At 44.5% G+C, this 24,368-nt stretch overlaps 1 protein-coding gene across 5 annotated transcripts in view; it reads left to right on the plus strand.

Annotated features, from left to right (window-relative positions):
- LOC139550368 (rap guanine nucleotide exchange factor 4-like) overlaps window positions 1–24,368 on the plus strand; it is a 97,163-nt gene that overhangs the window by 40,520 nt on the left and 32,275 nt on the right. For 2 of the 5 annotated variants that reach the window (XM_071361232.1, XM_071361227.1), the window contains 22 exons: window positions 8,600–8,672; window positions 8,782–8,837; window positions 9,669–9,775; window positions 9,904–10,025; window positions 10,381–10,564; window positions 10,673–10,757; window positions 14,697–14,757; window positions 14,834–14,910; window positions 15,242–15,388; window positions 15,519–15,699; window positions 17,072–17,150; window positions 17,294–17,444; window positions 17,988–18,085; window positions 18,185–18,209; window positions 19,420–19,495; window positions 19,582–19,728; window positions 19,827–19,924; window positions 23,188–23,313; window positions 23,701–23,777; window positions 23,881–23,982; window positions 24,106–24,196; window positions 24,291–24,341. In XM_071361232.1, the coding sequence (XP_071217333.1) occupies window positions 8,600–8,672; window positions 8,782–8,837; window positions 9,669–9,775; window positions 9,904–10,025; window positions 10,381–10,564; window positions 10,673–10,757; window positions 14,697–14,757; window positions 14,834–14,910; window positions 15,242–15,388; window positions 15,519–15,699; window positions 17,072–17,150; window positions 17,294–17,444; window positions 17,988–18,085; window positions 18,185–18,209; window positions 19,420–19,495; window positions 19,582–19,728; window positions 19,827–19,924; window positions 23,188–23,313; window positions 23,701–23,777; window positions 23,881–23,982; window positions 24,106–24,196; window positions 24,291–24,341 (2,214 nt within the window). Of the gene's footprint in view, window positions 1–7,365; window positions 7,645–8,412; window positions 8,506–8,599; window positions 8,673–8,781; window positions 8,838–9,668; window positions 9,776–9,903; window positions 10,026–10,380; window positions 10,565–10,672; window positions 10,758–14,696; window positions 14,758–14,833; window positions 14,911–15,241; window positions 15,389–15,518; window positions 15,700–17,071; window positions 17,151–17,293; window positions 17,445–17,987; window positions 18,086–18,184; window positions 18,210–19,419; window positions 19,496–19,581; window positions 19,729–19,826; window positions 19,925–23,187; window positions 23,314–23,700; window positions 23,778–23,880; window positions 23,983–24,105; window positions 24,197–24,290; window positions 24,342–24,368 lie in introns of those variants that run through there. The other 3 variants (XM_071361230.1, XM_071361231.1, XM_071361228.1) reach the window with 3 other exon arrangements.

Here is a 24,368-nt window from a genome sequence, read left to right on the forward strand (position 1 = left end):
GTCGACCATTATACAATAGTGTTACTACAGGGGCCCCAGCCAGGTCACCCGTAATACAATAGTGTTACTACAGGGGTACCAGCCAGGTCACCCGTTAAACAATAGTGTTACTACAGGGGTACCAGCCAGGTCACCCGTTAAACAATAGTGTTACTACAGGGGTCCAGCCAGGTCACCCGTTAAACAATAGTGTTACTACAGGGGTCCAGCCAGGTCACCCGTTAAACAATAGTGTTACTACAGGGGTCCCAGCCAGGTCACCCGTTAAACAATAGTGTTACTACAGGGGTCCCAGCCAGGTCACCCGTGATACCATAGTGTTACTACAGGGGTCCCAGCCAGGTCATCCGTTAAACAAAAGTGTTACTACAGGGGTCCCAGCCAGGTCAATCAATCAAGTTTATTTTATATAGCCCTTCGTACATCAGCTAATATCTCGAAGTGCTGTACAGAAACCCAGCCTAAAACCCCAAACAGCAAGCAATGCAGGTGTAGGTCACCCGTTAAACAATAGTGTTACTACAGGGGTCCCAGCCAGGTCACCCGTGATACAATAGTGTTACTACAGGGGTCCCAGCCAGGTCACCCGTAATACAATAGTGTTACCACCGGGTCCCAGCCAGGTCACCCATTATACAATAGTGTTACTACAGGGGTCCCAGCCAGGTCACCCATTATACAATAGTGTTACTACAGGGGCCCCAGCCAGGTCACCCGTAATACAATAGTGTTACTACAGGGGTCCCAGCCAGGTCACCCGTGATATAATAGTGTTACTACAGGGGTCCCAGCCAGGTCACCCATTATACAATAGTGTTACTACAGGGGTCCCAGCCAGGTCACCCGTGATATAATAGTGTTACTACAGGGGTCCCAGCCAGGTCACCCATTATACAATAGTGTTACTACAGGGGCCCCAGCCAGGTCACCCGTGATATAATAGTGTTACTACAGGGGTCCCAGCCAGGTCGACCATTATACAATAGTGTTACTACAGGGGCCCCAGCCAGGTCACCCGTAATACAATAGTGTTACTACAGGGGTACCAGCCAGGTCACCCGTTAAACAATAGTGTTACTACAGGGGTACCAGCCAGGTCACCCGTTAAACAATAGTGTTACTACAGGGGTCCAGCCAGGTCACCCGTTAAACAATAGTGTTACTACAGAGGTCCCAGCCAGGTCATCCGTTAAACAAAAGTGTTACTACAGGGGTCCCAGCCAGGTCAATCAATCAAGTTTATTTTATATAGCCCTTCGTACATCAGCTAATATCTCGAAGTGCTGTACAGAAACCCAGCCTAAAACCCCAAACAGCAAGCAATGCAGGTGTAGGTCACCCGTTAAACAATAGTGTTACTACAGGGGTCCAGCCAGGTCACCCGGGATCCAATAGTGTTACCACAGGGGTCCCAGCCAGGTCACCCATTATACAATAGTGTTACTACAGGGGTCCCAGCCAGGTCACCCATTATACAATAGTGTTACTACAGGGGCCCCAGCCAGGTCACCCGTAATACAATAGTGTTACTACAGGGGTCCCAGCCAGGTCACCCGTGATATAATAGTGTTACTACAGGGGTCCCAGCCAGGTCACCCATTATACAATAGTGTTACTACAGGGGCCCCAGCCAGGTCACCCGTAATACAATAGTGTTACTACAGGGGTCCCAGCCAGGTCACCCGTGATATAATAGTGTTACTACAGGGGTCCCAGCCAGGTCACCCGTTAAACAATAATGTTTCTACAGGTGTCTCAGCCAGGTCACCCGTTAAACAATAGTGTTACCACAGGGGCCCCAGCCAGGTCACCCGTAATACAATAGTGTTACTACAGGGGTCCCTGCCAGGTCACCCGTGATATAATAGTGTTACTACAGGGGTCCCAGCCAGGTCACCCGTGATATAGTAATGTTACTACAGGGGTCCCAGCCAGGTCACCCGTTAAACAATAGTGTTACTACAGGGGTCCCAGCAAGGTCACCCGTTAAACAATAGTGTTACTACAGGGGTCCCAGCCAGGTCACCCGTTAAACAATAGTGTTACTACAGGGGTCCCAGCCAGGTCACCCGTTAAACAATAGTGTTACTACAGGGGTCTCAGCCAGGTCACCCGTTAAACAATAGTGTTACTACAGGGGTCCCAGCCAGGTCACCCGTGATATAATAGTGTTACTACAGGGGTCCCAGCCAGGTCACCCATTATACAATAGTGTTACTACAGGGGCCCCAGCCAGGTCACCCGTAATACAATAGTGTTACTACAGGGGTACCAGCCAGGTCACCCGTTAAACAATAGTGTTACTACAGGGGTACCAGCCAGGTCACCCGTTAAACAATAATGTTTCTACAGGGGTACCAGCCAGGTCACCCGTTAAACAATAGTGTTACTACAGGGGTACCAGCCAGGTCACCCGTGATATAATAGTGTTACTACAGGGGTCCCTGCCAGGTCACCCGTGATATAATAGTGTTACTACAGGGGTCCCAGCCAGGTCACCCGTGATATAGTAATGTTACTACAGGGGTCCCAGCCAGGTCACCCGTTAAACAATAGTGTTACTACAGGGGTCCCAGCCAGGTCACCCGTTAAACAATAGTGTTACTACAGGGGTCCCAGCCAGGTCACCCGTTAAACAATAGTGTTACTACAGGGGTCCCAGCCAGGTCACCCATTAAACAATAGTGTTACTACAGGGGTCCCTGCCAGGTCACCCGTGATATAATAGTGTTACTACAGGGGTCCCAGCCAGGTCACCCGTGATATAGTAATGTTACTACAGGGGTCCCAGCCAGGTCACCCGTTAAACAATAGTGTTACTACAGGGGTCCCAGCCAGGTCACCCGTTAAACAATAGTGTTACTACAGGGGTCCCAGCCAGGTCACCCGTTAAACAATAATGTTACTACAGGGGTCCCAGCCAGGTCACCCGTTAAACAATAGTGTTACTACAGGGGTCCCAGCCATGTCACCCATTAAACAATAGTGTTACTACAGGGGTCTCAGCCAGGTCACCCGTGATATAATAGTGTTACTACAGGGGTCCCAGCCAGGTCACCCATTATACAATAGTGTTACTACAGGGGTCCCAGCCAGGTCACCCATTATACAATAGTGTTACTACAGGGGTACCAGCCAGGTCACCCGTTAAACAATAGTGTTTCTAAAGGGGTACCAGCCAGGTCACCCGTTAAACAATAGTGTTACTATAGGGGTACCAGCCAGGTCACCCGTTAAACAATAGTGTTACTACAGGGGTACCAGCCAGGTCACCCGTTAAACAATAGTGTTACTACAGGGGTCTCAGCCAGGTCACCCGTTAAACAAAAATGTTTCTACAGGGGTCCCAGCCAGGTCACCCGTTAAACAATAGTGTTACCACAGGGGCCCCAGCCAGGTCACCCGTAATACAATAGTGTTACTACAGGGGTCCCAGCCAGGTCACCCGTGATATAATAGTGTTATTACAGGGGTCCCAGCCAGGTCACCCGTGATATAGTAATGTTACTACAGGGGTCCCAGCCAGGTCACCCGTTAAACAATAGTGTTACTACAGGGGTCCCAGCCAGGTCACCCGTTAAACAATAGTGTTACTACAGGGGTCCCAGCCAGGTCACCCGTTAAACAATAGTGTTACCACAGGGGCCCCAGCCAGGTCACCCGTAATACAATAGTGTTACTACAGGGGTCCCAGCCAGGTCACCCGTGATATAATAGTGTTACTACAGGGGTCCCAGCCAGGTCACCCGTGATATAGTAATTTTACTACAGGGGTCCCAGCCAGGTCACCCGTTAAACAATAGTGTTACTACAGGGGTACCAGCCAGGTCACCCGTGATACAATAGTGTTACTACAGGGGTCCCAGCCAGGTCACCCATTATACAATAGTGTTACTACAGGGGTCCCAGCCAGGTCACCCATTATACAATAGTGTTACTACAGGGGTCCCAGCCAGGTCACCCATTATACAATAATGTTTCTACAGGGGTCCCAGCCAGGTCACCCGTGATACAATAATGTTTCTTCAGGGGTCGCAGTCAGGTCACCCGTGAAATAATAGTGTTGCTACAGGGGCCCCAGCCAGGTCACCTGTGATACAATAGTGTTGCTACAGGGTGCCCAGCCAGGTCACCCGTGATACAATAGTGTTACTACAGGGGTCCCAGCCAGGTCACCCGTGATACAATAGTGTTACTACAGGGGTCCCAGCCAGGTCACCCATTATACAATAGTGTTACTACAGGGGCCCCAGCCAGGTCACCCGTAATACAATAGTGTTACTACAGGGGTCCCAGCCAGGTCACCCGTGATATAATAGTGTTAATATAGGGGTCCCAGCCAGGTCACCCATTATACAATAGTGTTACTACTGGGGTCCCAGCCAGGTCACCCGTGATACAATAGTGTTACTACAGGGGTCCCAGCCAGGTCACCCATTATACAATAGTGTTACTACAGAGACCCAAGTCAGTTCACCCGTTATACAATAGTGTTACTACAGGGGCCCCAGCCAGGTCACCCGTAATACAATAGTGTTACTACAGGGGTACCAGCCAGGTCACCCGTTAAACAATAGTGTTACTACAGGGGTACCAGCCAGGTCACCCGTTAAACAATAATGTTTCTACAGGGGTACCAGCCAGGTCACCCGTTAAACAATAGTGTTACTACAGGGGTACCAGCCAGGTCACCCGTGATATAATAGTGTTACTACAGGGGTCCCTGCCAGGTCACCCGTGATATAATAGTGTTACTACAGGGGTCCCAGCCAGGTCACCCGTGATATAGTAATGTTACTACAGGGGTCCCAGCCAGGTCACCCGTTAAACAATAGTGTTACTACAGGGGTCCCAGCCAGGTCACCCATTAAACAATAGTGTTACTACAGGGGTCCCAGCCAGGTCACCCGTTAAACAATAGTGTTACTACAGGGGTCCCAGCCAGGTCACCCATTAAACAATAGTGTTACTACAGGGGTCCCTGCCAGGTCACCCGTGATATAATAGTGTTACTACAGGGGTCCCAGCCAGGTCACCCGTGATATAGTAATGTTACTACAGGGGTCCCAGCCAGGTCACCCGTTAAACAATAGTGTTACTACAGGGGTCCCAGCCAGGTCACCCGTTAAACAATAGTGTTACTACAGGGGTCCCAGCCAGGTCACCCGTTAAACAATAATGTTACTACAGGGGTCCCATCCAGGTCACCCGTTAAACAATAGTGTTACTACAGGGGTCCCAGCCATGTCACCCATTAAACAATAGTGTTACTACAGGGGTCTCAGCCAGGTCACCCGTGATATAATAGTGTTACTACAGGGGTCCCAGCCAGGTCACCCATTATACAATAGTGTTACTACAGGGGTCCCAGCCAGGTCACCCATTATACAATAGTGTTACTACAGGGGTACCAGCCAGGTCACCCGTTAAACAATAGTGTTTCTACAGGGGTACCAGCCAGGTCACCCGTTAAACAATAGTGTTACTATAGGGGTACCAGCCAGGTCACCCGTTAAACAATAGTGTTACTACAGGGGTCTCAGCCAGGTCACCCGTTAAACAAAAATGTTTCTACAGGGGTCCCAGCCAGGTCACCCGTTAAACAATAGTGTTACCACAGGGGCCCCAGCCAGGTCACCTGTAATACAATAGTGTTACTACAGGGGTCCCAGCCAGGTCACCCGTGATATAATAGTGTTACTACAGGGGTCCCAGCCAGGTCACCCGTGATATAGTAATGTTACTACAGGGGTCCCAGCCAGGTCACCCGTTAAACAATAGTGTTACTACAGGGGTCCCAGCCAGGTCACCCGTTAAACAATAGTGTTACTACAGGGGTCCCAGCCAGGTCACCCATTATACAATAGTGTTACTACAGGGGTCCCAGCCAGGTCACCCATTATACAATAATGTTTCTACAGGGGTCCCAGCCAGGTCACCCGTGATACAATAATGTTTCTTCAGGGGTCCCAGTCAGGTCACCCGTGAAATAATAGTGTTGCTACAGGGGCCACAGCCAGGTCACCTGTGATACAATAGTGTTGCTACAGGGTGCCCAGCCAGGTCACCCGTGATACAATAGTGTTACTACAGGGGTCCCAGCCAGGTCACCCGTGATACAATAGTGTTACTACAGGGGTCCCAGCCAGGTCACCCATTATACAATAGTGTTACTACAGGGGCCCCAGCCAGGTCACCGGTGATATAATAGTGTTAATACAGGGGTCCCAGCCAGGTCACCCATTATACAATAGTGTTACTACTGGGGTCCCAGCCAGGTCACCCGTGATACAATAGTGTTACTACAGGGGTCCCAGCCAGGTCACCCATTATACAATAGTGTTACTACAGAGACCCAAGTCAGTTCACCCGTTATACAATAGTGTTACTACAGAGACCCAAGCCAGTTCACCCGTTATACAATAGTGTTACTATAGAGACCCAAGCCAGTTCACCCGTTATACAAGTCAATATTCAACGGCCGTTCATGTCTGAGGACGTTGGGAGATTACGTGGAAACCGGCCACTAGGGGCAATAGTGAGCACTGCTAACTTCGGGTAGGTTTCAGTTTTGCTAGTGTGTTGCTTACCCCCATCCACCATCCCTGTCAACATCTACCTCTGATTGCAAATGTTGCAACTTCAATTTCAGCGATAAAACAGAAATCCCCCAAAACTTTCTAAGCCTATCCCAAACCTTAACCCTTAAGAGTTAATGCCTAACCTTAAAATGTGGAATTAATGCCTAAACTTGACCTTAAACACTTCAAAATGTTATGTTTTCAACAACTTTGACATTTTACGTTTGAGAAACATGGATGAATGTCTATTTCTGAGATGAGACTGTGAGAGCTCGTTGAGGGGCCCAGGGACATTGGCTGGACAGGGCCACCACTTTTAACAGACATACTATTTATCTCAACCCCACACAGTCATCACAAAGTGTGTCATCACCTGTCTTGTGGAATAAGAGAAGGAGGCAGAGAAAGGGTTAATAAATGAACTAAACAATAAACAAACACGAAACACAAACAACGCACCAACATGAAGCAGAGTCAATAACACCTGAGGAAAGAACCAAGGGGAGTGACAGATGTAGGGAAGATAATCAAGGAGGTGATGTAGTCCAGGTGAGTGTCATGAGGCGCAGATGCGCGAGACGATGGTGACAGGTGTGCGGGATAATCAGCAGCCTGATGACCTAGAGGCCGGAGAGGGAGTATACGTGACAGTATGTCTGTCTGTCTCTGTTCAGTGTAAACAATATTGAGCTCTATTCATTATTGATGAAAATGTTGTCTGCTGCTTGTGCCTTGAGACTTTGTCTCTTTCTCACACACACTCTCACTTTCCATCTTTCTCTGCTCTCTATATACACTCCTCTCTCTACGTTGTTCAATCTAGCTCCTCTCGCTCTCTCTCGCTTTCGCTCGTTGAAAAGCTCTGATTGCTGTGGCAACCTCTGTGTGTGAGTACTGGAGGGCTGTTTCAAAGAGGACTGAGTGTGTGTGCGACAGAGAGAGAGGAGACCTCTGGGGTAGTACTGAGGATGCTGCTGGCTTCCTGGTTGTGTGTGTGGATTACAGGAGCAGAGAGCACCTCTTAGGGGTCCTTCCCAGACGTAGAGTGTAGAGAAGACCCTGGGTGAGTTTAGTCAAGTGTGTGTGTGTGTGTGTGTGTGTGTGTGTGTGTGTGTGTGTGTGTGTGTGTGTGTGTGTGTGTGTGTGTGTGTGTGTGTGTGTGTGTGTGAGAGAGAGAAATCAATAAAAAGAGAGATGCGATGTGCCAGGGTGGGTTTGGTTTTTCTTAAGTGACTTTTTACTCATTCATGAATTGATAGAAAGTACAAACTCCCGGTAAACTCTGTGATTTCAGTACTGCCAATGCTCTCTGTTGTCTGACGTCGGATGTGATGACTTAGATTTGCTCAAAGAATCAGCCTATTGTTAGTGTGTGTGTGTTTGTGTGTCAGCAGCTTCCTGAATGTTAAAGGGCTTCTCTTCCTGTGTGTGTATGTGTGTGTTTTGGCAGACTCCTAAAGGCATGGCTTGCCTGGTAATGACTTTAGACCATACAGACGTTAGAGTTTAGAGTAGAGTGACACAATCCTGAAGAACTCTGTAAATTCATCGCTGTGTGTTTAGCATTCAAGCATGGCTAAAGAAGTCAAGCAATCTGCAATATTTGTCTTGAAATATAGATATGAACATAAAAGAGTGAGTAGCACTAAAACACACGCCGCTGCACTCAGTTGTCCTTGCTATACTCATTGACCCTGTGTGTGTGTGGTTTGTGTGTGTGTGTGTTATGTAATGTGAATTGTTCCATATGTAAATGATCCCTGGGTGACAAAGGGCTTTTTTTTGAAGGAAGGGTGTAGGCTGTGTGTGTGTGTGTGTGCGTCCAAGCGCACGTTTGTGTGTGTGTGGAGGCAGCGGTAATGGAGCTCCTCAGGGTCGTATAGGGATGTAATGTCCAGAGCTGTTGGTGTGAGGTGATGAGTGGGTAAGGCAATAGAGCCTTGTTCAGACTAATGGTAATGGTGGTGGGTGTGTGTGTTTATTGATTATGATGACTAAGGCTGTGTGTTGTGTTGTAGAAGTACCGTCAGTATATGGCTGGACTTCTGGCCCCTCCCTATGGCGCCATGGAAACTGGATCCAACAATGACAGTGAGTACAACTACAATCCAGTTGAATGAATAATATTGATTTATTAACATTGCATATTACACATTACGATGGTCATAACTTTGTCTCCCACCTCCCTAATGGCTGACAGACAAAGACAGTCTAGGTTCAGATCCTCTCAACTTCATGAACAACATCCTCAACAAGGTAAGATGGCCCATTTCAATGTTATTCATTAAAGTTAATACCACTGATCACTCAACTAACCCCAAAGTACAGTCTTTTTAAATGAGGCTGTGTACAGTGAAAGACTGTGACCTGAGATGTGTGTGTATTCTACAAGAGGATACTATTAATAAATGTCTGAGGGGGGGGGGGGGGGGGGTGTATTCACACTAGTGCTGAGCAACTAACCGAAATGTCAGTCATTTTTTGTTTTTTAAACAAGTAATTGACTGACATTGGTTGAATAATTTGAATTCCTTTTCATTATATTTTTTTCTGTGAGCTCAATGCACATATTGCAAAGTTTCTACTGAGATAAATAATATCTAGCCTGAACTGTGTGATGTAGTTGTAGTTTCCTCTGTAGCTGTGCTAATGAGAGATAATTCATGCACAAGCAAGAAAGGCCCCATCTGCCCAATTATGATGCCCTCTTTTGTAGTTCTAAGACAGCAGCAGTATCTCTGAGTGGGTCAGTGGTTGTGTTTTTTTTTCTCCTTTTTTCCCTCACCTTTCATTCATGATCCCTGACAGCAGTTGTGTGGTTGCTATGACAACTGGGAGTGTTAGGACAGGTTGGGTGTTTGTGATTCACAGCTTAGCGAGTGTATAGTAAATATGAGGAGGCTGTAGGGCGTATGTTGGCGGAGACATGCAATGAAAAGTCCCCTGGCTCATTATTTTTGTGGATTTCTCAGCTCAAAGTTTAAATTATTAACACCTGTAGGCTTAGATTCTCACTGTGATTGTGACTATCTAGCTATGCTAGAGATAAAATGAGTGTTTTATTGTGTTCCTCTGTTATGTCTGTAGGTTCCATCAGAGAAGCTGCAGCGAGGGGGGAAGGTGATGCGGAACGCCATCCTCTCCAGAGCTCCTCACATGATCAGAGACAGGAAGTACCACCTCAAGACATACAGGTGTGTGTGTTTGTACGTTTGCATGTGTTTGTGTGTGTGCGTGTGTGTGTGTGCACATACATATGTATGTTTTGTGTTACTTTATGGTCCATGCAAACTGTCTCACTGTGTGTGTTTGTGTGATGCAGGCAGTGTTGTGTAGGTACAGAGCTGGTAGACTGGCTGGTGCAGCAGAGTACCTGTGTACATACTCGCTCTCACGCTGTGGGGATGTGGCAGGTTCTGCTGGAGGACAGAGTCCTGAACCATGGTGAGACTACACTGCCCTCTATTGGACACAACGCTTCAAATGTTCTCCACCAGTTTCATCACATGGAGGGAGAATTTCAATTGCATTTCCTTGAATCCTCTCTCCTCGCCTCTTTTTCAAAACCCATTGGATGAGAAGGTTAGAGGTCTGTTCCCTCTGACCTTTTCATCCAATGGCTTTTGAGAAGGAGGAGGAGAGAGGAAGTGAGGAATCAAGGAAATCAAATTGAATTAATGACTGATCTGACAAGACTGGCTAATAAAAATGCTGTGAAACCCACCTCTTATCCCACCTCTGTGTCCAGCTATCTCACTATGTGAGCTCACTGATTACTGATCCAGTGTGTGTCCCCTAGTGGACCAGGAGCTGGGTTTCCAGGACAAGTACCTGTTCTATCGTTTCCTTGATGATGAAGAGGAGCACACCCCATTGCCTAGCGAGGAGGAGAAGAGGGAGAGTGAGGAAGAGCTGCCTGAGACAATCCTCTTCCTCACCCAGATGGGACCTGATGCCCTGCTGCGCATGATCCTCTGCAAACCGTCAGTACATGCATGGACACACACATGCACACGTGCCTAGTTCATTCTTATATATTGTATACCAGTTAGGAATCATCAACAGAACTCTCTCTCTGTCTCCATCTCTAGTCCTGGTCAGAGGACGGGTGATGATCTGGAGATCATCTATGATGAGCTGCTTCACATCAAGGCCTTATCCCACCTCTCCAACACTGTGAGTCTTATCCCACCTCTCCAACACTGTGAGTCTTATCCCATCTCTCCAACACTGCGAGTCTTATCCCACCTCTCCAACACTGCGAGTCTTATCCCACCTCTCCAACACTGCGAGTCTTATCCCACCTCTCCAACACTGCGAGTCTTATCCCATCTCTCCAACACTGCGAGTCTTATCCCACCTCTCCAACACTGCGAGTCTTATCCCACCTCTCCAACACTGCGAGTCTTATCCCACCTCTCTAACACTGCGAGTCTTATCCCACCTCTTCAACACTGCGAGTCTTATCCCACCTCTCCAACACTGCGAGTCTTATCCCACCTCTCCAACACTGCGAGTCTTATCCCACCTCTCCAACACTAAATTTAGCACAGGGTTCCCCCAATTTTTCTGAGCAAAGAAAAACACACACATATATATATATATTATACACACACAGTACCAATCAAAAATTTGGACACACCTACTCATTCCATTTTTTTATTTTTTTTTTTTACTATTTTTACTATTTTTTACTAAGTAGTGAAGACAAACTATGAAATAAAACATATGGAATCATATAGTAACCAAAAAAGTGTTAAACAAATCAAAATATATTTTAGATTCTTCAAAGTAGCCACCCTTTGCCTTGATGACAGCTTCACACACGTTTGGCATTCTCTCAACCAGCTTCATGAGGTAGTCACCTGGAATGCAATTCAATTAGCAGGTGTGCCTTGTTAAAAGTTATTTTGTGGAATTTCTTTCCTTCTTAATGCATTTGAGCCAATCAGTTGTGTCAGAAATTGCAGCCCAAATAAATGCTTCACAGAGTTCAAGTAACAGACACACCTCAACATCAACTGTTCAGAGGAGACTACGTTAATCAGGCCTTCATGGTCGAATTGTTGTAAAGAAACCACTACTTAAGGACACCAATAATAAGAAGAGACTTGCTTGAGCCAAAAAACATGGACAATGGACATTAGACATGTGGAAATCTGTTCTTTGGTCTGATGAGTCCAAATTGGAGATTTTTGGTTCTAACCGCCATGTCTTTGTGAGACACAGAGTAGGTAAACGGATGATCTCCGCATGTGTGGTTCCCACCGTGAAGCATGGAGGAGGAGGTGTGATGGTGCTTTGCTGGTGACACTGTCTGTGAATTATTTAGAATTCAAGGCACACTTAAGAAGCATGGCTACCACAGCATTCTGGAGTGATACACCATCACATCTGGTTTGCGCTTAGTGGTACTATAATTAGTTTTTCAACAGGACAATGACCCAACACACCTCCAGGCTGTGTAACTGCTATTTGACCAAGAAGGAGAGTGATGGAGTGCTGCATCAGATGGTTTGGGATGAATTGGACTGCAGAGTGAAGGACAAACAGCCAACAAGTGCTTAGGATATGTGGGAACTCATTCAAGACTGTTAGAAAAGCATTACAAGTGAAGCTGGTTGAGAGAATGCCAAGAGAGTGCAAAGCTGTCATCAAGGCAAAGGCTGGTTACTTTGAAGAATCTCAAATAGAAAATATATTTTGATTTGTTTAAAATAGTAAAAATAAAGAAAAAGCCTTGAATGAGTAGGTGTGTCCAAACGTTTGACGGGTACTGTGTATATATACAGTGCCTTCGGAAACTATTCAGAACCCTTGATTTTTTTCAACATTTTGTTAGGTTACAGCCTAATTCTAAAATGTATTAAATTGCTTTTTTCCCCTCAACATTCTAAACACAATACCCCATAATGACAAAGCAAAAACAGGTTTTTGAAATGTTTGCTGATAATATAAAAAATTAAAAACTGATATCACATTTACGTAAGTGTTCAGACACTTTACTCAGTACTTTGTTGAAGCACCTTTGGCAGCGATTACAGCCTTGAGTATTCTTGGGTATGACACTACAAGCTTGGCATACCTGTATTTGGGGAGTTTTTCGCATTCTTCTCTCCAGATCCTCTCAATCTCTTCCATGTTGGATGGGGAGCGTTGCTTCACAGCTATTTTCAGGTATCTCCAGAGATGTTTGATCAGGTTCAAGTCCGGACTCTGGCTGGTCCACTCAACGACATTCAGAGACTTGTCTCGAAGCCACACCTGCGTTGTCTTGGCTGTGTACTTAGGGTCGTTGTCCTGTTGGAAGGTGAACCTTCGACCCAGTCTGAGGTCCTGAGCGCTTTGGAGCAGGTTTTCATCAAGGATCTCTCTGTACTTTGCTCCATTCATCTTTGCCTCAATCTTGACTAGTCTCCCAGTCCTTGCCGCTGAAAAACATTCCCACAGCATGATACTGCCACCAACAAGCTTCACCGTTGGGATGGTGCCAGGTTGCCAACAGATGTGACGCTTGGCATTCAGGACAAAGAGTTCAATCTTGGTTTCATCAGACCATATAATCTTGTTTCTCATGGTCTGAGAGTCTTTAGGTGCCTTTTGGCAAACTCCAGGTGGGCTGTCATGTGCATTTTACTGAGGGGCTTCCGTCTGGCTACTCTACCATAAAGGCCTGATTGGTGGAGTGCTGCAGAGAGGATTGTTCTTCTGGAAGGTTCTCCCATCTCCACAGAGGAACTGTAGAGCTCTGTCAGAGTGACCATTGGGTTCTTGGTCACCTCCCTGACCTAGGCCCTTCTCCGATTGCTCAGTTTGGCCTGGCGGCCAGCTCTAGGAAGAGTCTTGGTGGTTCCAAACTTCTTCCATTTAAGAATGATAGAGGCCACTGTGTTCTTTGGGACCTTCAATGCTGCAGAAATGTTTTTGTAGCCTTCCCCAGACCTGTACCTCGACACAATCCTGTCTCGGAGCTCTACGGACAATTCATTCGACCTCATGGTTTGGTTTTTGCTTTGACATGCACTGTTACCTGTGGGATCTTATATAGACAGGTGTGTGTCTTTCCCAATCATGTCCAATCAATTAAATTTACCACAGTTGGAATCAAGTTTTAGAAACATCTAAAGGATGATCCATGGAAACAGGATGCACCTGAGCTCAATTTCGAGTCTCATAGCAAACGGTGTGAATAAGGTATTTCTGTTTTCTATTGTTTAATAAATGTGCAAAAAAAATAAATAACAGTTTTCGTTTTGTTGTTATTATGGGGTATTGCGTGTAGATTTCTGAGAATATATATATTTTTTAAGTAACAACATTTGGAAAAAGTAAATGGGTCTGAATACTTTCCAAAGGCACTATATATATATATATATATATATATATATATATATATATATACTACCGTTCAAAAGTTTGGGGTCACTTAGAAATGTCCTTGTTTTTGAAAGAAAAGCAATTTTTTTTGTCCATTTTAAAATAACATCAAATTGATCAGAAATACAGTGTAGACATTGTTAATGTTGTAAATGACTATTGTAGCTGGAAACGGCTCATAAAAAAAGGTATATCTACATGGGTCATTGAACAAGCCTGGGAAACAGTGTTTAAACCCCTTACAATGAAGATCTGTGAAGTTATTTGGATTTTTATGAATTATCTTTGAAAGACAGGGTCATGAAAAAGGGATGTTTCTTTTTTGCTGAGTTTATATTCGATCTTGGACAGAAAAGACTGTAGAATCACCAGGAAATGAGCTCAAAGTGATTTTAATTGAGGAAATCTGTTCCCAAAATTATTCCCATGCATAAATATAGAAGCATACCTGTATGTGATCATATCCCAATGTAATCAAAGTTTGAAACGATTCAGTTTTAGTCAAATACTACATATTTTTGGGATTCTTACGGTCAATTTTCAGTGTACAATTTATAACTATGTTCCGGCCCCCCAACCATCCGCTCAAGGAACAATCGGCCCACGACTGAATGGAATTAGGGACCGCTGGTCTAGCAGATCTAGCTGGCTTGTGTACTTACAGACATTGATGAAATGTTCAGAGGTTTTTCAGGTGTTGTTTTAATGTTTGTTTTGCTCTTACCATCTTGCTTACAGGTGAAGAGGGAGCTGGCGAGTGTTCTCATCTTCGAGTCTCACGCCAAAGTAGGAACCGTGTGTAAGTCCCTATCTCACCATGCTGTACAGTGTGTGTGTTTTAGGGACACACATTAAGGTGTGCTCTCTCCTTCCAGTGTTTAACCAGGGAGAAGAGGGAACATCCTGGTACATCATCCAGAAGGGCTCTGTCAATGTGGTCATCTACGGCAAGGTATGACGTGTGTGTGTGTTTATACATGATATGTATATTATGGGCCTACAGTGGATTTGAAAGTAGCACAAGATGACGCTAACTAAAATTATTATGACCAAAAGAATGCATCTGCATACAACAGCTGGCTTGTATTCCCTAGGGGAACTAGTGCTACAGTTTGGGAAACTCTGGCTTCGCTCATCACAGTGAATGACTATCTCAATGGTCTCAGAATATACACAACATACACACACAGTTTGATTAGTCACAATCTTCATTCATGCTAGCACTTCTCCAGCTGTCTAATCCGTGTGTTTTGATGTGTGTGTGTGTGTGTGTTCCTCTTCAGGGTGTGGTGTGTACCCTGCATGAGGGGGATGACTTTGGGAAGCTGGCGTTGGTGACTGATTCTCCTCGAGCTGCCTCCATCGTCCTCAGAGAAGACAACTGTCACTTCCTCCGAGTGGACAAAGAAGACTTCAACAGGATACTCAGGGTAGAGTTGTGTACTGTTCTGTTACTACACTGTGCAATACTGTACCATACTGTAATTTACTTTACTTAAATGAAATGTACTTTACCTTACCTTGCTTTAATGTAATGTCCTGTAATTTACTTGACTTTAGGACGTGGAGGCAAATACAGTGCGTTTGAAGGAACATGAGCAGGCTGTTCTGGTCTTGGAGAAGAGTCCCAGAGCCTCCAGTCTGGGAAATATCAGGTACACTGTGTTGTCTGGAACCCCTGAGAAGATCCTTGACCACTTCCTGGAGACTATGAGGATGGATACACACCACTCTGACCCAGGTGTGCACACACACACACACACAACCTGATAGATATACACTGTGAGTCCCTAGGGTTGAGGGCCTGGGCCCGGTTGCATAAAACATCTAAAGTACATTTTCCCCTTATCTTTTCCCTTAAAGTTTCCTTAACTTTAAGTCAGTTGCACAAAACATTTTGGGGCAAATTTCCCCCTTAAATGAAGTGAAAGAGTTAAGGGTGCCTATGAGGTCCCTTAAGTGCTTCATTCAGTATGGATGTCAATGAAAACATCATTTGTGGCTGAATGTTGCTTTCCTCTCCCCTGGTTTCAAAAGGAAAACATCCACCAGCAAGCAGCTAGCTACTTAGCTAAACAATGAAAGGTGCACAATCCATGTCTACAAAGCCAGCTGGCTAGCAAGCTACCTACTCTGTAAGCTACCTGCTCTATAGGCTACCTGCTCTATAAGCTACCTGTTCTATAAGCTACCTACTCTGTAAGCTACCTACTCTGTAAGCTACCTGTTCTATAAGCTACCTACTCTGTAAGCTACCTGTTCTATAAGCTACCTACTCTGTAAGCTACCTACTCTGTAAGCTACCTACTCTGTAAGCTACCTGCTCTATAGGCTACCTGCTCTATAAGCTACCTGTTCTATAAGCTACCTACTCTGTAAGCTACCTACTCTGTAAGCTACCTGCTCTGTAAGCTACCTGCTCTGCAAGCTACCTACTCTGTAATCTACCTGCTCTGTAAGCTACCTAGTCTGTAAGCTACCTGCTCTATAATCTACCTGCTCTGCAAGCTACCTGCTCTATAACATTTACATTTACATTTAAGTCATTTAGCAGACGCTCTTATCCAGAGCGACTTACAAGTTACCTGCTCTGTAAGCTACCTACTCTGTAAGCTACCTGCTTTGTAAGCTACCTGCTCTGTAAGCTACCTGCTCTGTAAGCTAGCTTGAAGTACTAGAAAGTAATAAATAAGGTGAGAAAAAAGTAACTCAAAGAAAAGGTTTTTTATTATATTCTCAATCAATGTTTGTCTCCAGTATTGAATGTAGAAGTTCTATTTTGAGATCTCAAAATAAATGTGATCTCTTTGACATTCATTCAGTGAATCAGGTCTTCTCCATGGTAACCAGAGACTCTTTCTGCCATACATGCCTTCAAGCTACCGCAAAACACTTAAAGTATGCCCTTGAGGGGCTCTATGCAACACCCTTAAATCATTTCCTTAGATAAGGGGAAATGATTCCTTAAAGTAAACCCTTAAGGGAAACACCTAACATGTTTTATACAGCCGGGCCCTGCTACTGTATGGGATCGGATGATGGGTCGGTAGATATGCATGAATATCTGTTTTCTACTATTATTCTCTTTCTTCCACTCTTTTTCTTCCCCTCAGACCCTGCGGTAGATGACTTTGTCCTCATGCACTGTGTCTTCATGCCTAACAGCCAGTTCTGCCAGCTACTCATGGCACAATATCCTTTTTCTCACTCTGCCCTCTTGTTTTCTCCCTATCCTTCTTTCTCTCCCTTCAGTTTCTCTTCTTGAAGTTCAGTATGTTACATATAGGTGACAGTTATGTTATAGTTGTGTGTTATATCTTTAACCCTGTGTGTACCTACCATGCGGTGGCTCCCCCGGGCTCGGAGCAGGAGAGGTTGGAGTACGCTGTGACCTGTAAGAGACGAGTCCTCAATCTGGCCCTGCGCTGGGCTGCAGTACACACACATCACTTACAGGAGGAGCCAGCAGCACTCATATTCCTGGAGGTACACACACACACACCCACACCCACACACACACACACACACACACACACACACACACACACACACACACACAGTCTTGTACAGCTAACCTTGTGGGGACATACAATTCAGTCCCATTCAAAATCCTATTTTCCCTAACCCCTAACCCTAGACCTAACCCTAATCCTAACCCGTACTCTTACCCTAACCCTAACCCTAACCTTAACCCTAACCCTAACCCAAAAACCTAAACTTTATCCTAACCCTAAACCTAACCCTAGCTCCTAACCCTAACCCTACAACTAACCCTAGCTCCTAACCTTAATATTTAACTTAATTCTAACCCTAACACTAATTCTAACCTTAACCCTAAACCCCCTAGAAATAGCATTTGACCTTGTGGGGACTAACAAAATGTCCCCAGTTGGTCAATTTTTACTTTGTTTACTATTCTTGTAGGGACTTCTGGTCCCCACAAGAATAGTTAAACACGTCCACACACACACACACACACACACACTCGCCCCTGAGGAGTTGTCTGAGTCTGTGTGTTTCTCTCCGTAGGAGCTGTATGGGAGTGTGTCCAGTGTGTCCAATGACTCACGTATCCTCAGAGCTCTGAAAGACTTTGTACCTGACTTGGAGATGGTCGTCAAACTACAGTATGTAAAACTGACCTTAACCCCATAATCCTGACCGTCAAACCATTATAAAGACATGCATTATTAACATACACTTGTTCTCTTGTTTCTATTCTTCAGTTCAGAAGAGGCCAAAGTGAAAAAGGTGAGTGTGGCATGGTGAATGTGTCTGTCAAGGTGTGTGTTGTTGATCTTCTCTGATGTTGTGTGATCTGTCAAGGTGTGTGTTGATCATCTCTGATGTTGTGTGATTTGTCAAGGTGTGTGTTGTTGATCATCTCTGATGTTGTGATCTGTCAAGGTGTGTGTTGTTGATCATCTCTGATGTTGTGTGGCCTGTCAAGGTGTGTGTTGTTGATCATCTCTGATGTTGTGATCTGTCAAGGTGTGTGTTGTTGATCATCTCTGATGTTGTGTGGCCTGTCAAGGTGTGTGTTGTTGATCATCTCTGATGTTGTGATCTGTCAAGGTGTGTGTTGTTGATCATCTCTGATGTTGTGTGGCCTGTCAAGGTGTGTGTTGTTGATCATCTCTGATGTTGTGTGGTCTGTCAAGGTGTGTGTTGATCATCTCTGATGTTGTGATCTGTCAAGGTCTGTGTTGATCATCTCTGATGTTGTGTGGTCTGTCAAGGTGTGTGTTGTTGATCATCTCTGATGTTGTGTGGCCTGTCAAGGTGTGTGTTGATGATCATCTCTGATGTTGTGATATGTCAAGGTGTGTGTTGTTGATCATCTCTGATGTTGTGTGGTCTGTCAAAGTGTGTGTTGTTGATCATCTCTGATGTTGTGTGGCCTGTCAAGGTGTGTGTTGTTGATCATCTCTGATGTTGTGTGGTCTGTCAAGGTGTGTGTTGTTGATCATCTCTGATGTTGTGTGGTCTGTCAAGGTGTGTGTTGTTGATCATCTCTGATGTTGTGTGGTCTGTCAAGGTGTGTGTTGATGATCATCTCTGATGTTGTGATCTGTCAAGGTGTGTGTTGTTGATCATCTCTGATGTTGTGTGGCCTGTCAAGGTGTGTGTTGTTGATCATCTTTGATGTTGTGATCTGTCAAGGTGTGTGTTGTTGATCATCTCTGATGTTGTGTGGTCTGTCAAGGTGTGTGTTGATGATCATCTCTGATGTTGTGATCTGTCAAGGTGTGTGTTGTTGATCATCTCTGATGTTGTGTGGCCTGTCAAGGTGTGTGTTGTTGATCATCTTTGATGTTGTGTGGCCTGTCAAGGTGTGTGTTGTTGATCATCTCTGATGTTGTGATCTGTCAAGGTGTGTGTTGTTGATCATCTCTGATGTTGTGTGGTCTGTCAAGGTGTGTGTTGTTGATCATCTCTGATGTTGTGTGGTCTGTCTCAGCAGAAGGTCCTTACACAGTTCAGCAATGGAGACGAGAAACTAGTGAAGACACAACCCATCAGGAACTGTGACGACAGTCAGTGTGTTTATGTGACGTAATTTTTTTTTATTTCCCTACACTTTTTCTTTAATCACAAGCCTCTTAAAAACGTGTGTGTGTAGTCCTGTTGAAGGTGTACTGCAGTGACCACACCTACACCACCATCCGGGTTGCCGTAGCGGCCACAGGGAGTGAGGTGACCAGCGCTGTGGCCAACAAACTTGCCTCAAACGACGACCTGCTATTGGTCCACCTCAGCTCCGCAGGCGGTGAGGAGCCAATCACATCTCACTTCATTTGCATAGCATTTATTGCTTTCATTTTATTTTCCTCTGTGTGTGTGTGTGTGTGTGTTCTCTTGTCACAGAGAAGCAGATGCTGAAGCCCAATGATGTGTCAGTATTCTCCTCTCTGAGCATCAATGGGCGTATGTTCGCCTGTCCCCGGGACCAGCTCAATGCTCTGGTGAGAGAGAATGAGGAATAGAAATGGGTCAATAGAGTGGCCTTTGAGACAGATCAGTGAGTATGTTTACATGCACACTAATAATTCCATATTAAACAGATTATTTCAGTAGGCTGAGTATGGCAATAGTCATGTAAACACTTTACTCAGTTTATCTTAATCTTGTAAGGTCTGTTAGGATCTACAGTTGATGTCACGTTCCTGACCTGTTTTCTCTTGTTTTTGTATGTGTTTAGTTGGTCAGGGCGTGAGTTGGGGTGGGCATTCTATGTTATGTGTTTCTATGTTTAGGTTCATTGTCTGTTAGCCTTATATGGTTCTCAATCAGGGACAGGTGTTATTCATTTCCTCTGATTGAGAATCATATATAGGTAGGCTGTTTTACACTGTTTGTTTGTGGGTGATTGTCTTCCGTGTCTGTATGTATGTTCGTACCACACGGGACTGTAGCGTTTGTTTGTAGTCTGTACCTGTTCGTGCGTTCTTCGTGTATTTGTAAGTTCTCATGTTTTAGGTCAGTCTACGTCGTTTATTTGTTTTGTAGTTTGTTAAAGAGTTTTCGTGTTTCGTCGTTCTGTTAATAAATATTCATTATGTATTCATCACCTGCTGTGCCTTGGTCCGCTCATTCTCATCAAGACGATCGTTACAGTTGAAGTCGGAAGTTTACATACACCTCAGCCAAATACATTTCAACTCAGGTTTTCACAATTCCTGACATTTAATCCTAGTAAAAATGCCCTGTTTTAGGTCAATTAGGATCACCACTTTATTTTAAGAATGTGAAATGTCAGAATAATAGTAGAGAGAATGATTTATTTCAGCTTTTATTTCTTTCATCACATTCCCAGTGGGTCAGACGTTTACATGCACTCAATTAGTATTTGGTAGCATTGCTTTTAAATTGTTTAACTTGGGTCAAATGTTTCGGGTAGCCTTCCACAAGCTTCCCACAATAAATTGGGCAAATTTTGGCCCATTCCTCCTGACAGAGCTGGTGTAACTGAGTCAGGTTTGTAGGCCTCCTTGCTCGCACGTGCTTTTTCAGTTCTGCACACACATTATCTATAGGTTTGTGGTCAGGGCTTTGTGATGGCCACTCCAATACCTTGACTTTGTTGTTCTTAAGCCATTGTGCCACAACTTTGGAAGTATGCTTGGGGTCAATGTCCATTTGGAAGACCCATTTGCGACCAAGCTTTAACTTCCTGACTGATGTCTTGAGATGTTGCTTCAATATAGCCACATCATTTTCCCTCCCTCATGATGCCATCTATGTTGTGAAGTGTACCAGGACCTCCTGCAGCAAAGCACCCCCACAACATGATGCTACCACCCCCGTGCTTCATGGTTGGGATGGTGTTCTTCGGCTTGCAAGCTTCCCCCTTTTTCCTCCAAAGATAACAATGGTCATTATGGCCAAACAGTTATATTTTTGTTTCAACAGACCAGAGGACATTTCTCCAAAAGTACGATTTTTGTCCCCATGTGCAGTTGCAAACCGTAGTCTGGCTTTTTTATGGCAGTTTTGGAGCAGTGGCTTCTTCCTTGCTGAGTGGCCTTTCAGGTTATGTCGATATAGGACTCGTTATACTGTGGATATAGATACTTTTGTACGTGTTTCCTCCAGCATCTTCACAAGGTCCTTTGCTGTTGTTCTGGGATTGATTTGCACTTTCCGCACCAAAGTACGTTCATCTCTAGGAGACAGAACGCGTCTCCTTCCTGTGAGGTATGACGGTTGCGTGGTCCCACGGTGTTTACACTTGCGTACTATTGTTTGTACAGATGAACATGGTGCCTTCAGGTGTTTGGAAAATTGTTCCCAAGGATGAACCAGACTTGTGGAGGTCTACAATTATTTTTCTGAGGTCTTGGCTGATTTCTTTTGATTTTCCCATGATTTCAAGCAAAGAGGCACTGAGTTTGAAGGTAGGCCTTGAAATACATCCACAGGTACACCTCCAATTGACTTAAATGATGTCATTAGCATATCAGAAGCTTCTAAAGCCATGACATAATTTTCTGTCATTTTCCAAGCTGTTTAAAGGCACAGTCAACTTAGTGTATGTAAACTTCTGACCCACTGGATTTGTGATACAGTGAATTGTAAGTGAAAGAATCTGTCTGTAAACAATTGTTGGAAAAATTACTTGTGTCATGCACAAAGTAGATGTCCTAACCGACTTGCCAAAACTATAGTTGTGGAGTAGTTGAAAAACACATTTTAATGACTCCAACCTAAGTGAATGTAAACTTCCGACTTCAACTGTATTATTCAGAGTAAAAATTGTAAGGACACTATTAAAAGGTAAAACCAAGTTTATTCTTCCCAGAGGGTCAATACAGCTGCATTTGACAAAGACATGTTCATACAAGCACTGATATTTAACCCTTTCTCCTATGCTGAATCTCCACCTACACATCTGAACAAACATTGTATCTTTATTGCTATGCAGGAAACTAAGTGTTATGGGCCATACATTGTTATTTCTCCCTTAACGTGACCTGACCTCCACCCCCTTCATCACTAATCCATGGCTCTCTCCACTTATCAATGCCTGCCACGTGATCGCTTTCCCCACACTCAGTACATTCCAAGCTTAACCATTAAGTTCTGTTGTAGGCCCTCGGCTATGACACCCCCCTCAGGCCTCTATTACAACTAATGATTAACCTGTCTAGGACTGGGGTTCCGCTAGCAGAACCCCGTTCCGCTAGCGGAACCCCTCGCCAACAGCCAATGAAATTGCAGGGCGCCAAATTTAATCAACAGAAATCTCACAATTCAATTTTCTCAAACATACAAGTATTAGACACCATTTTAAAGATAAAATTCTCGTTAATCCAACCACAGTGTCCGATTTCAAAAAAGCTTTTAGGCGAAAGCAGAACATATCATTATGTTAGGTCAGCAACTAGTCACAGAAAGCATACAGCGATTTTCCAACCAAAGAGAGGAGTCACAAAAAACTGAAATATTGATAAAATGTATCCCTAACCTTTGATATTCTTAATCAGATAACACTCCCGGGACAACATGTTACACAATACATGTATGTTTTGTTCGATCAAGTTCATATTTATATCCAAAAACATCAGTTTACATTTGGCTTTGCCTTCAAAACATCCCGTGAATTTGCACAGAGCCACATCAATTTAAAGAAATACTCATAATAAACATTAATAAAATATACAAGTGTTATTCACAGATTTAAAGATATACTTCTCCTTAACCCATTGTGAGTGTGTGTGTGTGTTAGACCCCTCTCCCAGACCAGGAGGGGCCCTCAGCTGGGTCCATGTCCAGTTTTGAGCTGATGAGTTCTAAAGACCTGGCCTATCAGATGACCCTGTACGACTGGGAACTCTTCAGCTGTGTTCACGAGGTATACACACACACACACACACACACACACACACACACACACCCTGGCTAATATGAGATAAACACGCTGTCTATTTCTCTCAGTACACCTGAATCCTATAGTACATACATTATGTTCTGTCTTAATTTGACCAGTTTCTCACAGCAGGAAAATAATCCTGCAGCAACAGGAAATGTTAATTATTACGTGTGTGATAATTAATGGACATTTTTGTAGGGGTTGATCCATTTTTATTTAGGATAAATCAAGTCTGACATTTTAAAGTGGAAATTGCTTACTTTAGAAGCCTTTTTAAACCTTGAATACACAAAAATTTGAATGTCCTACTGCGCAGGGAAATTCTCTGTGACAACACCTGTAGGTATTCTTTTGTCTTCCCTGGTGTAGCATGAGTTGTTGTACCACACGTTTGGCCGTCAGAGCTTCAGGAGAACCACAGCCAACCTGGACCTGTTTCTACGCAGGTCTGATTATAATCAAACATGAATCATTTCCAAATAACTTCTATGGCGTTGTTCAGGTTGATGGTACATGTTACAGTATGTTATGACTATTGTGTGTGGTCAGGTTCAACCAGGTGCAGCTGTGGGTGGTGACGGAGGTGTGTCTGTGTGGTCAGCTTAGCAAACGGGTTCAGCTGCTCAAGAAGTTCATCAAAATCGCTGCTCAGTGAGTCTTGTGCACACAAACAAAACACCCACTCGTTCTGTAGATACTCATGCTTATAGATTATTGATGTCACTGAAATGCTTCTTCACAATCTCATTGTATTGGTGGTGTTGCTTTCTCTAGCTGTCGGGAGTTTAAGAACCTGAACTCGTTCTTTGCCATCATCATGGGTATGAGCAACCCTGCAGTCAGTCGACTCACCCAAACCTGGGAGGTGACAACTACTATACTGTTAAACTAAACTGCAGTTTTTCTATGAATCCATAAAAAACGGAAGCCCCTGAACCTCTCTCTCTTTCTGTTGGCAGAAACTCCCTAGCAAGTTCAAGAAGTTCTATGCTGAGTTTGAGAGCATGATGGTGAGTTGCTCTTCAAAGACCCCTAAA

The sequence above is a fragment of the Salvelinus alpinus genome, chromosome 23 (genome assembly GCF_045679555.1).
Source record: "Salvelinus alpinus chromosome 23, SLU_Salpinus.1, whole genome shotgun sequence".
In the NCBI taxonomy this organism is placed as follows: Eukaryota; Metazoa; Chordata; class Actinopteri; order Salmoniformes; family Salmonidae; genus Salvelinus; species Salvelinus alpinus.